At 40.9% G+C, this 18548-nt stretch overlaps 1 protein-coding gene across 2 annotated transcripts; it reads right to left on the bottom strand.

Moving 5' to 3' along the window:
- Positions 1 to 1649: 1649 nt before the first annotated feature.
- On the bottom strand, positions 1650 to 9303 carry LOC110704548 (myb family transcription factor PHL13-like). 2 transcript variants are annotated; one of them, XM_021882347.1, is made up of 9 exons: positions 9168 to 9303; positions 9001 to 9084; positions 6634 to 7425; positions 6069 to 6258; positions 5461 to 5537; positions 5343 to 5382; positions 3119 to 3176; positions 2365 to 2434; positions 1650 to 2122 (listed from the first exon to the last, which is right to left on the bottom strand). In XM_021882347.1, exons 3-9 carry the CDS (start codon positions 7273 to 7275, stop codon positions 1928 to 1930), a joined length of 1272 nt encoding a protein of 423 aa, XP_021738039.1. In that variant the 5' UTR covers positions 7276 to 7425; positions 9001 to 9084; positions 9168 to 9303; the 3' UTR covers positions 1650 to 1927. The 2 variants fall into 2 exon arrangements, with proteins under 2 accessions (XP_021738039.1, XP_021738038.1); XM_021882346.1 differs by having other exon boundaries at positions 9001 to 9292.
- Between the last annotated feature and the right edge of the window lie 9245 nt (positions 9304 to 18548).

Here is an 18548-nt window from a genome sequence, read left to right as displayed (position 1 = left end):
TAAATAACAATTTTACAAATATGCCCTTACTAATATTTCATTTTCATTGTTTTCATTAATAACAAAAATGTCATTTTAAGCTTATTCTCATTCTCATCTATTTATTAACTACCTTCCCTAGGTAATAAAATGGTGGGAATTCTCCCCCAAATATTCTTATTCTCAAACCTATTTTTATTCCAATTCTCATCAAACAAACAAGGTTTTTTTCTTGAATTGGGATTAAAACTCTTAATCCCACCCTCAATTCCCACTGTAAACACAAATTTTAAATTTGCAAAATATAGACTCAAAATAAATGAAACAAAATATTGATTTTATTAATTTGATAATTTTGGGTACAATCTCTAATTTATTCCTCTTATTCGATCTCCACTTTGACATGTTCCACAAGCTAACTTTATTCTTGATTAAGGGCCGTCGAGGCTTGATCTCGATCGAAGATAGTTGATGTAGAGCTTTAACTTCTTGTTGATGTAGACCTTTGACTTGTTGTTGATGTAGACCTTTAACTTGTATTCTTAACTGAGGGACGACGAGGCTTGATCTCGATCAATGACTATTTGATGTAGAATTTGAACTGGTGATGTTCTTTATGTTTTGAAGTTCTTCTTTTCCTGTGTTGAGGGCCGTCGAGGCTTAATCTCTTCCACATATGATTTTCTAGAGTAGAACTACACGTCAAATGCTTATTGCTCTTCCTCTAAGTTTGAGAGGTTTTCTTTGGAGAGGTTTAGAGTTTTGAGAGGTCTTCTCTATTTTCTGATGTAGTCTCCTTGTTTTCTCCTCTCCAAATAAAATAGAGAGAGCTCTATTTATAGAGTGCGGTACTTCTAAGGTTAGGGTTTGATGTACATTGGAGTTGGGCTTTCAATATTGGGCTAGACTATTATAACCTTAAAACACTTTAATTAAAATGGGCTAACTTAGTTTATTTCACCCAAATTAATTAATTTAAATAAATAAATAAATAGTCAAGCAACCATCGAGTCAATAATTTGACTTTGACCCGTATATATTCAATGTGGTACATGTATAAATTTTACGTGCCTACACCCACATACCAAACACCCCAAGTTAATATGCTTATCTAACATCCAGGGGCATTCGTTAGCAAGATCCAATGTAAAATACTGTTGTCCCCAAAATATTGTTCTCGACTTCTTGTTGCATTTTTTTCCCTTATTTTTGTCTTTATTTATAGCACTACCCAAAATATGAAATTACCCTCACAATTCTTCTTATTATTTGTGCCCTCACTTACTTTACTTTTTATGTATTTTATCCTCCCATTTCTTAATTACCGTGAATTTTAATAAACGATAACTATATTATGGAGTATGAGAATTTGATCTTAAATATATAACTTTTTTTTGAATGGATCTTAACTTATATTTAAATAAATTTTATCGTCAATATGTTTGAAGTTATATTTTTTACTAATAATATTTTTACTTTTTCAAACGAAAGGAATATGTATATAGTAAAAAAAAATCCAACATGTCTAAATATAGGGACGGATGGAATAACTTTATCTTTATTTTCTTAGCAACCTAACTATTTCGCATTTGTAGTAAAATAATGTGTTTTTTGTTTTTGTCGTATGCTATTCTTATTTAACCAATAATATAGGTATCGACACAATAACATTCAATCAGACAACCTGAATCGGAATCAGTAATATACAGTAATTGAACTAAATTATACAACTTGATCACCATTTATCAGTTTTTATCCAACTCGACAATCTCCCTTCATAGAGGGAACCTACAAAAGAAGACAATTCTGTAGCAGAAATCCAGATCTACTTGCTATAGTTAAGAGATAGAGAGAAAAGAGTACAATTCATCCTAACATCATGGGGACAACTTACAGCCCCTTAACAATGGTCAATCTAAAAAGGGCAAGAGCCCGAAGATAAATCATACTAATGCACTGAATCATCTGTCCTAGAACGCTTCAATGGAGGAGAATCTGAACCGCCAGCTTCACTGGCGGAAGCCTCTGATTTGTCTTTAGGAGGGGATTTCGATTTTTCCTTCTCCGCCTTATTCTGATTCTCAAGCATTTGTAAAAGGTACTTCCCCTGTTCTTCGATTTGCAACTGCAGTTTCCGTTGTATCTGAAACAAAGATGCATGAATTTAAGCATTGCAGTAAAAAATAGGAATGTAAAAAAGTGAAACCGTGTTTTAGTAAGATGGAGCGATTATCAACTGTAGAGAGGGGGGGGGGTGCACCAAGGGCAAAGGCAAGTACTAAGCAAATGGTGTGTTTCATGCTTAAGTGGGGGGTCTAATTATAATAATTAGGCCCTTCTCTCATTCAAGAAGCTGTAGCTGTGTCGAGAAACACTTCAACATACCTCAAGTTGTTCATGGAGCTGCTTCTGAACTTCCATTTGCATTCGCAATGCCTCAGTAATTGTAACGCTCCTGTTATCAAATAGACAAGTCTTCCAAATCAGAAAATATAAAACTCTGGACATCAAAATACTGACAAAGGAAAATCCCAAATATAGGTGACAAGAAATCTGCATCAGAAACGTGTGTGTGTGGGGCGCAGGGGACGGGGTGTGGTTGTGGTGGACATAAGCAGCAACAAAGCGAAAAATTCTAACATGTAAATTTGTTACCATGTTATTATAAAGAGGTTGAGCAGAATCAAGAGGCTCAAATGCTAGAAATGTGACGCCATGATATAAACAGTGTTCAAACACACAGGACAACGAGTAATAGTAGGCAAAGACAGCTCAGAATTAGCAAGCAGGCATACACACTACACAGAGTATAAAGTTAACTCCATGGAAAAACAGGATGTTTGATCTTTGATAGATTCCCAGCATCAGAAACTACAATGATAGCCTCCAGATTCTAAATGTGTTCAGGCATATATGCCCAAATATTCTAAAGTTTTGTAGCTAACATTATGCTTTAATAATCATAAATTCATACTTCGTTATGTGTAAACACTTATGTTTTCAGGTCTACAGATGTAAACTTACGTTTTCAAGTAATTATTAACCAAGCATCTCAAACCATACGTGATACTTTATCATAACTAGATGTAACACCGAAAACAATGAGATAATTTAACCCTTGTTATGTGTAAACACTTACGTTTTCAAGTCTACAGATGACACCTGCTCAGTGGAACCACTTTTCTTCTCTAAATCTCCTGCAAAATACCAAACAGCTTTATGCCACTACCTTACCAAGATAAAAATACGATAAACAAGGAGGCCGTAGATACAACAGATAAGCACTCAAGGTCATTAATTTTCAAACCGCAAATTGTCAATTTGGTGCAATATGAAAAAGTCAATCGCTAACTATAACTGCATGACTCAAGAACAAGTATCAAACAGGGGTACACATCTGAGTGTCCGATACAGCCATTTAAAAATTTTGGTTATGGAGACAAAGACACAATCTAAGGGCTCAGTATAAACATTAAATATATTTCCTAAATTGGTTAAATGTAGGAAAAAATCACACACATCGATTAGTGTTATTAATGTTTGATATATGCTTAAATTACACTTCAGCTCCTTATAAATACCTTACGGGCCACAAATCATTTTCCAAAAAGTAATCAATCAATTAGTATATACAATGCTTATGAATTTTCACATTCTAGCTTTTAGACCACGTGCAAGCAAGCAAAAAGAAATATACAGTTGTAATTAAAACTTCTTTCCTTATGCTGAGGAAATATAGTATAAAAAAAGCCAAAGCAATAAAAGGTCATATAGCAATAAAAGCCCAAAACATTATTATTGTAATTTAAGCTACAGACTACACTAGATCGTATAAATCACTTAAAAATTGTTCCAGCATTACAATTTCTGTATGGAGCAAATTGGGTAATCAATGTTTGGCATCACTCCTCCCAAGCTCCCACTGAGAGAAATTTGTAGGAATCTAGCCCATAATTTGTATATGCATCAGTCAGTACACTGGCAAATATGCCATTCCAAGTAACATATAATGATATTGTTCAAAAGTAAGTTGCTCACGATCTTATGTACTTCTCTAGTTGTGTCTAAATTATTCCTTAGGGTAGGAATAAACATACTAGAAATTAGAAAAAGGAATCATCGCATCAATATTCAACAATTGCTTCTATTACAAACCTTAATTATAGGCTCTTTCTTCTAATTTTCAAAAAATTCGTGGGCAGATGACGCTTTGACAAATTGTAAGTTACAAAGGAGGCAGAATAGCAATCTATTACTATTACTTGCAGATTATCAATTTTGAAAAGGAGGAATATATCGGGTTCAGAATATGAAGAAGAATGGTTTTTACTTGCTACAAACTGATTTAGTAGGTCCAATGGTTTAGTAAAATATTGATTGATTGCTTCTATCACTTTCCAACTTGGTGAAACAGTTTATTTTAATACAGTGTCTAGAATCAAGAGAGCCTGTGTAGCTATCCTCAAATCTGATTCCAAGAGAGCTTTTACAAAGATGCAAAGTCATGAAACAATTCTAATTTACATCATGCATATGATGGTATATGCAAGACTATATACATAGAAAGATCTTTTATTTCTAATTTAAACGATTAAACTATGTCCATAGTGTCCTCACACTTCTTTTCAGTGGTTGAAGAAGTTTACAATGACGTAATGAATGAGAGGTTGAGACTACTTCCTTCTGTATTACCTACCCTTTCTAAGATTAAACAATTTTGGATAATAATAAAAGAGGCATTGAGGCTATGTTCAGTTGAACTTATTAAAGAAAATAATTGCTTAATTCAGAAATTATCAGACTAGACTAGAATCACTAGATCATACCGTTACCAGATCACTAGATCATACCAGATCTTTCTATTTGCATTTGCCTATCGCTACAGAGCTTTAATTCCATGAATAAAAAAAAAATGAAAAGGTAAATATATATATTAAATACAAATCTAACGCCCCTAACGGCATCTCATTTAATAATACTTTTTTAAGAATTAGTGTACAATTAAAGTCAAAGTTTAGTCAACTCATTACAAAAAACAAATCAGATAAGAAAATTTCATATCAGATCAAGTAAACTGAACATAGCCCGAGACCACATACAAAATTCCAAGCTCTTAATTACACACCTTCAATTAAAAGATATTGAGTACCTTTCATTTTTTTGGATTAAGCAGAAGACATTTTTTGATAAGAGCACAGTTTTAAGAAACTAGAAATTATCACTTCAAAACAAGACTGTAAGAATGATGTGGCCAGCCACTGGCTTTAGCCCATTGTCAATTAACATTTCAGACTACACGAGGTCATAAGAGGAGAAGGAAGCTAAGACTATCAGCAAATGAAAGAAAAAATTATTAGACTTACTTTCTGGTGATTCTGGTCTGACCCTTGCAGTCCTATATTTCTGAAATTGAAAAAACACAAATCCTAAGCCATATATCCATGTAATATAACTAGCAAAGAAACAAACATAAAGTCATACCTGCAGGTGGCTTTTCACATGGTAAATAGTTAAGCCTTCAACATTCATGAGCTTGAGGACACCTTTTGGAGTAGCTCCTGAAAATACAAAACACTTGTCAACATAGAGGTGGAAAAACTAGAGGGATGGCTCAGCACTAAACCAAGCCAAATTTTACTGGCCAGGCCAAGTTTAACTCGACTTGTTGATACTAGTGACTCAAGCTAGGAAAAGAGTTTGTGGAACCGTGGATCTGTTCAAGCAAGCCCACAGACTTGGCCCAACACACATGTTGGACAAATTTTGCTTGTAGAGAAGCAGTATGCAGGCTAGTGCTGATTTTTTGGGGTTATTGGCTTATTGCTTCAAGTTTCAGACTGTTAACCTAATTAATGAATTGCATGGTGCAATGTGGACTAGCTCCATTAGTTGATGAAACAACCCAATGGCTGAGCCAGCTCAAAGCATCTTGGCTCGGCCCACATTTGCCATAAACCAAATTGACTCCGTAGCTGGCTCAGCCCAGACTGGGCCACTTCCCACCACAAGGTCTGCACAGCCAGTCTTAATAATCCTTACTAACACTAATAATGCTGTCAAAATTAAATGGCAGAAAGTTAGACACGCACTTTCGCTACCACCAAGCTGATTCACAGCATCAACAAAGGATTCATGAAGTTCTGGTGTCCAGCGCATACGAGCCTTATTTTGTGTACTAGATGTTGGATTAGCAGGAACAGACGCTTCTCTAGAAGGCAATGGATGTTGCTGCTGAGTTTGTGGCTGAGGCACTACTGTATCTGTGGAGGACTGCGGCACCTACAAGTTGAAATCAAAATAAAAGATTCATTATGATTTAATTCTTCACTAGTTCACTGAGCAAGATAGAGCATAGTCACACGTGGGAAAGCAATCACTTTCTAAGAGCAAAGTGAATACAGCAAGAAACAAGAACATGCTAAAAAGAATGTATGTGATTCATACATCATTACGGGGAATGTCCAAGGGCGAGAAAATAGACATAAAAAGCTCCCTTTTTTTTTGTGTGTGCGGAGGGGGGGGGGTAAAAATAAGTGAATATTAGAATCCTTACATATAGACTACATTAGCCACCCAAAGCTAGAGGCTTCCTTTGGACATGTTATAAATGACAACAGTAACAGTACAGCTGTCTACACAAGAGCAAAACCATACCTTTGGTTGCTGGTCTAATGTGTTTGAATCAGCCAAAAGCTCATTCCAGTTTGGCTCAATGGAGTCAGCATAAAGATCCATTTCTCGCCAACCAATTCTTTTTAGATGGTTCTCACTCGACATTACTTCTGTACTATTTCCCACTTGACCATTTACAATGGAAACACCTTCAGGAAGATCAAGTAGATCCTGGAGATGACTACTATTCCAAGAATTGTTGTCATCATCTTTCTGATAGTTGATGAAGCCAGTCGACTGAAAATCAGATGCAGTACCGTGACTTGAAGGATAATTCGCTCCACCACCAACTGACTGAGAAATGAAAGGCGAATTCTGAGGTAGCCTTTCACTAGGTGCGAATGAAGGGAAGTGCAGATCAGCAGGGAATCCGCCTACAAATGGAGAAGCACTACTGGAAGATCCAATATGAGAAACTACCGGGTCAGCCTGCATCTGTAAGGGGCTTGCAATCATTTCCCTTGATGATGACACAAAGAACGGATCAGGTGATTTTGGAAAATCTTCTAAAGGATTAGCCAGGACTGGTAGAGGAGAAGTGTATGATCCAGGAACTTTCAGTTCATTGTAACAATTTCCACTTGATGTCTGCATTGGTAAAGCAGAACGCATATTCATCTCCATCCATAAATCAATAAAACCAGCTCCAAAGGTATTAAGTTCATCAACTATCCCCAAAGAACCGATTTTACAGTTCCAAATGAACAGATCAACTGACTCTCATTGGTATCTCAATTCTCAACTGCCAACATGCATATCAATAAGTTACAGACTCTGCAGGAAAAAGAAACAACAGATAACTTTATTAATATTCTGTATATATCAAGATGAAGTATTTCCAACAAAGTTCAACAGAATATATTAAAATGAGTCATCAAATTGCCCATAGTTCCAAACCAAGTTCAGCAGTAAAAGTTTGTTTGGTGTCTGTGTTGATTTTATTTTTATTTTTTTTATTTTTGGGAAACTGCACATCAAGAGGACAAGATATCCCCACAAAGTAACACAAACACAAAGCTACAAACTAATCGGGGAAGCACTAGCCGCCTTTTAACTCATAAAGAACCTAACAGGGTAACTTTAAGGTCTTTAACCCACAGCATCAGGTATGATATATTGTTTCAATTGGATAGTCTCCGTAACATATAGGGTAAGGTTGTGTACATCCATCCCTCCTTGAATTGGCTAGGGTAGGAAGCTTCTTAGAGGCATTTGGACCATGTTGATGTAAAGAACGATACTTACCCCCTTACTACATGGAATCATAGAACAGCACAAACATCCAGGATTTTTTTTTTAACTTAACTTTTTATGTATGTATCATTCAACAAATCATAAAGATCTATATCCAGAATTAGTTCAAAGATGCTACAAATTCATTTACGATAAGGGGAACGGTTAAAAATTTAAGAAAAGCCTAAATCTCCAGAAAATACGTGAAAAGAGTTCACACTTCAAAATCATACAATCCACCATCTGTCCTACCACAGAACAAGATACTTAGATAGTAAAGTTCACCCAGTTGATCAAATTAACAGACATCTCCAGGCATTTGTGGTCTTGTGGAGGCAAATACAAAAAATGGCCAACTACAACAAAATTCATAAAACTACCTAGTAACCTTAAAACCAAAAACCTTGCATATACGATCAAAACTAACCAAACCCAAATGGGGATCCAATACTATGTATCGAAAATCGCCTCCAATCAACAAAACCCGAAAGATACTACTGAGGCGATATACAAACAGAGGAGCATCATAGAGCTACTTGAAACCTATCAAGCTCTCCATCCATCTTTAAACCAAAGTGAATAAGCAGAACATGGTAATGCAGGTCCCACACTAATCAACCATCTAAAATTATTACCAATCAACTGACTCCATAAAAAACCACTAAGATCATATGCAATCAATAGAACTTCTCAATAATGATCAATCATCCAAAATATCATCTAACACCCTAAATCAAACTCTGGCAAAGTAGGCCCCACATGTATGCCCCAAAATCATCTCCCAAAGAAAATTCACATCCAATTTTTTTTTTTTTTTTTTTTTTAATAATAAATCACTGAACTACCCCCTTTATCAATCACTCAAACAGAATCAATCCAACAGTAAAGGGAATAATTAGATTAAACCCCCAAAAATTCAACCTTTTGAAATGGACAAAAATTGAACTTCAAATATACTCATTAACAACCAATAACAAGACATGATTACATGAAAAAAAAAAAAAAACCCCACGAATAATCAATTGATAGCGTAAACAAATTCATACAGATACAATAAATTTACAACAAAATACCCAACTTTATAAAAAACCCAGATTAAGAAAGTTGGAATCTTACCTGGGAGTTCCCAATTAACAAAAAAATAATTGAGATTCGACTCCAGAAGCTCGAAACCCAATATCCAAAATTCCAATTTTTTTGCTGAAAATTATTATACACAATAATTATTTCAAGAACACCATGAAATATAGAAATTAATTTTCCGTACTGTTATTCTGACTTACAATCGGAAATCTTTTTTGGGCCAAAAAATTGGAGCGAGAAAAAAAAAAAAAAGATAGAAGAAAGAATGGCTCCAGCAAACCAAGAGAGCCGCCTTCTCCTTTTTTTTAGGTTCTTTTAAAAACAATATTTTTTTTATTTTATATTTTATAAATGGGTTTCTGAGTAAGATAGAGAAAAACAAATTCATGAATTTTTAAAATTTTCAATTAATTTTAACCGCTGATTTTCTCTTTAATTTGTCCCCTTGTGAGATATTGATTTATATTTTATTTATTATTTATTTTTTGAGAAAAGAGAAAGTGATTTTTTATTTGGTGCGACCATATAATAATATAAAGTTTTTTTTAGTGAAAGACTTTATATTATACGGATTAATGTTTTGTTGTTATGTCAAATTGCCAAACATAGAAGTATGGGTCCCACATTAGAGGTTTTGTGAAAAAAAAAACACAAAATGCAAATATAAATAAAGTAACTAAATATGATGACCTTTTTTTTAAGCAAAAATATGATGACTTAAGCATACCTGATTTTTTTCTTTTTTTTTTTTTTCTTTGCTTATACCTGAAATTTAAGAAATCAATCATAAGATGATGAATTTTTTTTTATTCTTATTTTTTTAATTGAGAAGAGATGTTGAATGAAGGTTGAGATGGAAGTTGAGTAAAGATATTAGTTTTAGGTCATTATCACTTGTTTGTCTTTTTTTATGTGGAAAGCTAAGCGTTGCCTCCAATTAACGCCCGTAAAATAACCTATAATTACGTATTTATCCTTTATTTCGGGTGTTTTTGGTCCCTCGAGAGAGTTACAATACAGAGTATGCGCGCCTGACTTCTGTACCTGCAAAACCACGAAACTCCGGTTGGGTGGAGTTCCGCCTCCGACGATCAAGTTAGTATGATTTACGAATAGGTAAACGCGCGGAAAGTAAATGGGTATTTCCCCCTGATTCAGAGAGATTCCGCAATTAATATTGCTCGGGTTTTGTGTACGTATTTATGAATGTCAATAAATGAGGATGGTTCCTCTATTTATAGCAGATGAGGATCTGCTCCCCCATTGGGGGTATGATGCCACGTGGCATCCATTGGTTGGATGCCCATGGTGCTATAGGAGGGCAACACGTGTTAGGCCCTCATTGGGCCACGTTTTTAGGGTAATTTTTACCCTAAACATTTGCCCCTCACAGGTGCTGACGTGGTTGTGCCACGTGGCGCCTGTGACATGTGTCAACAGGCAGGAGGGCGACGGTTCGCCTCCTTCCCTCTATTTTTCAAATTTCAAACTATGGGGGAGGAGAAGGTGACGGTTCACCTTTTGAGATTTCCTATAAATAGGGATCTCCCTCCCTTCATTCCTCACTTTGCCATTTTTGAGAGAAATTCCTTGAGAGAAAAAGAGAGATCTCCTGACCCCGCCTGCTTGCTCGTGCAAACAGCCTTCAACCTCAATACATCCGGATACCGTTTGTGTTTCGTTGCCCGTCTCACTAAGGTATCCTCCTGACTTAGTCAGTTATTTGGATGTTTGGTTATGCTGAGCCGGCCTTTGCCGTCTAGAGCTTCTTTAGGCAATATTTAAAATAAATTGCATCCATTTAGAATCTCAGCCGGTTTAAACCGTCTGAGGTATCTTCAAGCAACCTCATTGGTGAGCTGCATTCAATAGACCCTCAGCCAGTTTACACCGTCTGGGGCATCTTCAAGCAATCTCATTGGTGAGTTGCATTCAATAGACCCTCAGTCGATTTACACCATCTGGGGCATCTTCAAGCAATCTCATTGGTGAGTTGCATTCAATAGATCCTCAACCGGTTTACACCGTCTGGGGCATTTTCAAGCAATCTCATTGGTAAGTTGCATTCAATAGACCCTCAGCCGGTTTACACCGTCTGGGGCATCTTTAATAAAACTTTCTTTTGAACTACTTCGATGTTCCCTCAGCCGGTCTCATATCGTCTGGGATACGAGCAAGCAGTTCCCTTCTGAGCTACTTTGTTGGCACCCCAACCGGCCGTATGCCGTCTGGGGTATCCGCGAACAGTCTATGGATTTATTACTTTAACAGATACACAACCGGCCTTCTGCCGCCTGTTGTAGTTCCGTTCAATTCTTTTTGCAAGCTGTCTGTTGATGGGCCTCAGCCGGTTTATACCGTCTAGGTGGTCTTTGGACAACCTTTAATAAAATCTCCAGACTACTTGCTCTTCATATCTACCACAACCGGCTTTTCCCGCCTGTGGTATCTTTGGGCAACATTGGTGATTAACTTTTCTTCTCTTTACCAATTTGCAGTTTGCTCAAAGTGATATCGTCTGGGGTATCGTTGGTCAACAAACTTTCGTCTTCTTTCTCCACACTCTTCTTCAATTTCAAGGTAACGTCTCGGTTTCTTGCCTTTTGAAGGTTCTTTATTTTTAAATCTTCTGGCTGTACATATTTTAGAATAATGACCTCACCCATCACACACACGGCACACCACAATTTAGAGGTCAGCCGGTCTCCTGGTACGACAGAGTCTAGGACTAGGGGTGCCGCTTCTGGGTACGGCGAGTCTCCTTGTTCATCTCCGAAATCGACCGTCTCTGTCTCTGTGCAGGACGCAATGGCTCGTACTAAAAAGACTGCCTTCGATCCAGAGTACAGGGGAGAAAACTCTAGGGAGTTGCCGCCTGACCTTGATCAGGCAGAGATGACAAGGGGGTCATCGCATGGCACCCCAAGCACTCCCAGTGATGGGATTTTGGGAAGGGATCAGGGAGACGGTGAAGATACCGCCTCTCCCTCTAGGGTCGAGCTGGAAAACCCAACAGAGAATGCAAGTGATGGCGAGGCCGCCTCCTCATCCGGCTCATAACAAAGCGGCAGTAGTAGCAGCCTCTTGACACCGGATGCTGATAGTGAGGCGGAAGAAAGGCCTACTTGGAACAATAAAGGCGACCCCTTTCTTATTGCCCTCTCAGCTAAGGATAGGGCCAGCATGGCCAGCAATTTAGCAGACTTTGTAAAGATCCGTCCTCTTGGAGAGGATTGGAGAATAATTATGCCGCCTGAGATGGGCACTATCGTTTGGGAGGACGAGCAGCCCAATGCGGATGGGTACTTCAGCTGCTATGAAGCGGCGCTTTTGGCTGGTCTCTGCTTCCCTCTTCATAATACAATCAAGGTCATCCTCCGAGGGTATGGCCCGGGCATCTGGCAGTTAACCCCTAATTCTTGGGTTAACATCTTGGGATACATAGCCGCCTGCGAGATGCAAGACCTCAACCCCGGCTGGGAGGCCTTTGCTCACATGTATTATTTGAGCAGAAGCCCAGGCGGTTGGAGAGCCTGGTACACATTGACTACCTATCCCCAGTACCTAATGACCCTAGACAAACCGTCTAAGTGGTCGGACTGGAAGAACAGGTTCTACTTGGTCTCTGCTCCCACCCAAGAGGAAAACTGGGAGTATAGGACATACAACCGGAAGCCGGACCTCCTGGGCCATAAATGCAAAAAGCCTCGTATCCCGGATGAGGACTATGAGCGAATAATTGAGTCCAAATTCTTTGAACAGACCACAACTACTCTCTCCAATGGGGAGATAATAAGCGTACCCAGAAATTGGGTGCCAAAGCACGAATTTCTTCGTGACGAGGCGTTTTTGTCCGTCTATAAGCTTAGCACTCAGTTTGATAAACGTAGGTCACATTAGCGATTGACCTTATTTTGTTTGTAATGATTCATCATTTTTTTTACCATTCTTTTAACTGGATGGGTTCTTTTGTGCAGTGCGTGGCCTAGCTATGTTGCCTGCTGACAAGACGCCTGTTAAGTCAGTCGCTGAAATCCGCAAGGCTAATGCGGAGAAAAAGCTTGCTGCCCAGGCAGCAAAGAATAAGGTATCTTGCTTTTCCTTTCTTTTTCCTTTGATTTCCGTTTAACTTCTTTGCCGCCTGACCTTTTTGTGCGCTGTTTCAGGGTGGGAGCAAGGTGCCCCACTCCATCGCAAAATTAATAAGGCCTCGACCTGGCGAGGAGCTGCCAACCCAAAATAAAGCGAGGAAGACTTCCTCATTGACAGTACCCAGCCGTCTGACAGTTGGGGGTAAGTCTGTCAAAAACCTCAGCCTGGGTTTGATCTATCCGCCAGGCAGCCGGATGGCCCCGAAAAGGAGACTGCACCGCCTAGGGAATCTGGCATCTCTGTACCGGCTGAGGGCAGTCGCGACCCTTTGCTAGCATCTCAAGGTACTACTGACCCCTTCAACCCTTCTTTGCTTGGCAAGCCTATGCGGGTCAAGTCGCACTCCCAGCTCCAGCCAGAAGACTCTTCTGGCAGCCGGCAGTCCGTAAGAGGGAAGTATGTTGCCTTCTCACCATCTTTTTCTGGTGCAGATCACTCCCCTCGCTAGCCGGATGTACAACAGTACGCCCGGGCTATGCTGAAGGCCGTACCCAGAGAGGAGAAGTAGGCGATCCCAGGGATCAACACCTTCAATGCCGACCAGGTTATGGCCGGACTGGCTGAGGTATATGCTCTTCCAATTTGTAAAGTTATTATACCGTCTGACCCCTTCTAACACTGCTTGGCCTTTTGCAGTCAATGCTGCGCGTGGAGGGGCTCAAGAAAGCCTACACCCGCAAATGCGAGGAGGTAAGACGGGCTAAACGGGATGCGTCTGAGGCATATAACGTTGCCCAATATTCCATGATTATGCATGAATTAAAAACTAAAAGCATAATCATGCAACAGGCGGATTCCATCAAGTCTCTTCAAAAATCTCTCAATGAAGCCCACACCAAGATTTTCAACCTCCAGGCGGCAAAAGAGAATGCTGAAGCGGAGTTGAAGAAGGTGACGAATTCTTCCAAACTTCTGGACTTGGCTAGGAAGGAGAATACGACGCTCCTGGCTCACAACGTCCGTCTAAAGGAGGAGGCGGCCAAGGCTAGTCAGAACTTCAAATCCACGATGGAGGATGATTAAAGCCGGCTCATTGAAGAGAATGAGCAAGACTGCGCCAACCGAATGCAATTGGCTTGGTCCCTGGTGCACCTGGATACAAAGTACGCCGTCTGGGAACTTGCCTACAAATACGCAGATCTTGCCATTGATGCGCAGGAAACGAACCATCCGGCTCCGGAGCCTTATGAAGAATGGGCCAAGAAGCAGATCGACACCATGCAGGCGGAGATCGACTCAGAGGGGGGAGAGAACCAAGATGAAAATCAAGAGATAGTCCCCCCTGCTCCAGAAACCGCCTCAAAGGATCCGGCTGGGCCTCAGCCTTAAGCTTTATGTCTTCTACTTTTTTCTCTCCGGCTTGCGAGCCGTGTATTTCAATGTATATTTCACCGGACAAGGGGTCCGGTTAACACTTGAACAAATTTGATGTTATTTATATATACATATGCCGACTGAGTCGGTTTTCTTTGCAATATTTGTTCAATGTTCTATTTCCTTCATTTTTGCAACTTATTGAATTTCTGCTATTTTGCATGTTGTTAATATTGTCGGATGTGTTGGCTATGTCTGCCCCTAAACGGGTGGTTGTTTAGTGCCAACACTAAGCAAGTAGTAGACCATAATTATTCGGATCAATATATAACCGGTTCAGGCGGATTAGGGTTAGACACATGCTAGGACACCGATTGCCGCCTGAACTGGTCTAGTGACCATTTGCACGGGGAGTTAGGACCGGCTAGGGTGCCTTTGGGCAAGTACCGGCTGACAGCAAAAGTCTGCCTTACTGCCTTTATTGCCTTGGAGCAATGAGCGGTTGCGAGTTGAAATGTGATCTTCCCGGCTGGGTTTCCTTGGGGTAACAGCCAGTTGAGATTTTTTTGATATTACTTGGAAGTCGATGTTTTGAAGTCAACTAATGGGTGCGGTAGCCGGCTGGGATGCTTTTGGGCAACATCCGGCTGCCCAACAAGATTTAATTTAACTTTTGTATTGCCTTGGGGCAATAACCGGTTCTATCTTGTTTGCAATAGGTCAGTCGTACGGCCATAAACTTAACCAAGGCGGTTAAGACCGTCTGAGTTTTTGACGCTTTAAACAATGTACCACCCGGAAGGGAGATGTTCTCTTCGACAAATTCACCCGGAAGGGCGTTGTCGGATGCCTGCTCATGGGTAGAGCAGGCGGTTTAAATATGTTGGCTCTGTGCCTTTAATCGACTAAGTTAGGTACTTAGCTTTTCGTTTTTAGATTGGGCAAACGGATGCCTGGTTGTGCATTGTACAAGTAGGTTTTAGAAAATACCCAGATGTGTTGTTCACATTGGGACTTTGAAACACAAAAAGAAACTGAAATAAAGTACTATTCTCATTCATTTACTCTTTACAAAAAGTATTTACAATCTCCCTAGAAGCATTACTTTTTCAAGTTGTCTACATTCTAGGTTCTGGCTAACTGCCTGCCATCTGATGTTTCCAGGCGGTAGGTGCCGCCTCTAACTTCTTCAAAAATCCGGTAGGGGCCTTCTCACTTGGGGGTTAGCTTTCCTTGTTCATTTGCCCTACCGGTTGCCTCCATTTTTCGTAATACAAAGTCCCCCACTTTGAGGGGCCGCTTGTGTACTCTTTTGTTGTAGGCCCTCGTCATTCTCAGGTGGTATATCTCATGACGCAAGGCGGCGTTGCCCCTGCGCTCCGGGAGAGAATCCAATGCTAGACGCATGGCCCCCAATTAGCCTCTTCGTCATAGAGCATAACTCGGAGTGTTGGCTCATAAAGTTCAATTGGCAAGACGACTTCAGTGCCGTATGTCATGAGAAACGGGGTTTCACCGGTTGCCCCTTTTTTAGTTGTTTTGATGGCCCAAAGGACGTGAGGTAACTCATCCGCCCAAAGACCACCGGCTCTCTCAATCTTCTTTTTTATGCCGTCTGAGATGAGCTTGTTGAAGGCTTCAACTTGACCGTTTGCTTGGGGTTGGCCAACAGATGCAAAACAATGTGAGATCCCCTGATCTTCCAACCAACTCTTGAGGGTAGGTGTTTCAAACTGAGGACCGTTGTCAAACACCATAGACATAGGAACCCCAAACCGGGTGATGATATTCCCCCAAATGAAGGAGATGACATCCTTTGTCTTGATGCCTTTGACCGCCTCTGCCTCGACCCATTTGGTGAAGTAGTCTACAGCCACCAGAATGTATCTTCTGCCGCCTGTGGCAGGCGTATAAGGACCCAAGATGTCCATGCCCCATTTTGCAAATGGAACCGGGCTGTAGATGGCCGTCAGGTCTGCTGCCGGACGGTGTATAAGCCGGCCAAACCTCTGGCACTTGTCACACTTGTTCACCAACTCCATGGCGTCTACCTCAAGGGTGGGACAAAAGTAACCTTGCCGCCTGGCCCTCTTTGCTAGAGACCCGCCGCCTATATGCGACGCGCAGAAACCCGCATGTAGGTCCTCTAGCACCTCTTTTCCCTTTTCCGGGGTAACACACTTCAGTAACGACTGGAGGTAACCCTTCCTGAAGAGTTCTCCCTTGAACATTTCAAAGCTCAAAGCTCGCTTTTTAAGTGCAGTCGCTTTTGAAGAGGCATCCGGCAGAGTGTCGTATACCAAATAATCCCGGATGGGGTCCATCCAGGTTGAGCTTCGGTCAAGAATTCCGATGGGGTCATGCTCAATACTTCTTTTTTCCATGACCTCCCAGAAGACTGACCTAGGCGTATCACAAGTGGTGGATGAGGCCTATTTGGACATAGCATCCGCCTGATTATTTTCTGACCGAGGCACCTGACTCAAATGAAACTCGTCAAGTGATCTTTGACCGCCCTGGAGGTATTTGATCATTGTCGGATGGGTGGCCTCATAGTCACCATTGAATTGGCTCACAATCAGTTGAGAATCAGAACAGGCGTCAACTTTTCTTGCCCCTGCCACCTTACACATGCGTATACCGGCTAGCAGGGCTTCATACTCAGCTTCATTGTTTGAAGCCTGAAACTTGAACCGTAGTGCATATTCATACGTATCCTCTTCCAGAGACTTGCAAATTACGCTTGCACCACAGCCGTTCAAGGTAGAACTTCCGTCTACGAACAACTTCCAAACCTGATCGGTATTCTCCGGCTGTTCCGGCCTAGTCATTTCCACAATGAATTCGGCAAACGCCTGACCTTTCACTGCCCGCCTAGGTTCGAAAGTTATCTCCAGGCTTTGCATTTCAACAACCCACTTAATCATTCTACCGGATGACTTTATAGTAGTCATTGGACGCTTGTGTGGCTGATCAGTATAGACAGTCACCGGATGGGCCAAGAAGTAGGGCTTCAACCGCTTGACTGCTTTGTAAAGAGCCAGCCCAAATTTCTCAATCAGTGGGTACCGAAGTTCCGCATTTCTGAGTATATGGCTGATGAAATACACCGAGAGCTGTTTTTCGTCTCTCTCAGCAAGGAGAACAACACTAAGGGAGTGATCTGAGACGGCTAGGTACATGTAGAGAACCTCCTTAGGCAGGGGGCTCACTAACCTTGGCAAAGAATGCAAGTGTTGCTTTAGCCTCTGAAACGCCGCCTCAGCTTCTTCTCCCCATTCAAATCTAGACCTTTTCCTGATTGCTTGGAAGAAGTAAAGGCACTTATCACCTGACCGGCTGATGAATCTTCGTAATGCCACCAGGCAACCAGTTAGCTTCTGGGCCTCCTTGACGGTGCGGGGTGACTTCATGTCAATCACCGCCTGCACCTTTTCCGGATTGGCCTCTATGCCTCTTTGATCAATCAGAAATCCGAGAAATTTCCCAGACTCAACACCAATGACACACTTCTTGGGATTAAGCATGACCTTATGCCGCCTGAGGATGGCGAAGGTTTCTCGGAGGTCGGCTAGGTGATCCGCCTGAAGCTTGGATTTGGCTATCATGTCATCAATATACGCCTCTACGTTCCTTTTGATTTGGTTGATGAAAACCGTATTCATCATTCGTTGGAAGGTAGCAGGCGCATTTTTTAACCCAAACGGCATCACCGTGTAGCAGTATAACCCCTGATCCTTCTTCCATAGGGGTATCTGATGGAAGCCTGAGTAGGCGTCCATAAAACTCATCAAGGCATGGCCAGCTGTAGAGTCAACTAGGCTGTCGATCTTTGGAAGGGGACAACTATCCTTCGGACATGCCTTGTTCAGATCTGTGTAATCTACACACATCCACCTGGTCCCATTCGACTTTTTGACAAGAATAACATTTGCTACCCTATCCGGGTAATAGCATTGCTGAATGAACCCAGCATCGAGGAGCTTTTTGACCTCGGCGGATGCCGCCTGAGATCTTTCCTCACCATGATCCCTCTTCTTTTGCCTAATCGGCTTCATTTTGGGGTCAACGGCTAACTTGTGGACGGCTAGATCCGGGCTGACGCCTGTCATCTC

Source organism: Chenopodium quinoa, unplaced genomic scaffold, assembly GCF_001683475.1.
Source record: "Chenopodium quinoa cultivar QQ74 unplaced genomic scaffold, ASM168347v1, whole genome shotgun sequence".
Classification (NCBI taxonomy): domain Eukaryota; kingdom Viridiplantae; phylum Streptophyta; class Magnoliopsida; order Caryophyllales; family Amaranthaceae; genus Chenopodium; species Chenopodium quinoa.
Note: the sequence above shows the minus strand (reverse complement) of the source record. Positions and strands in the feature narration are given on the sequence as shown.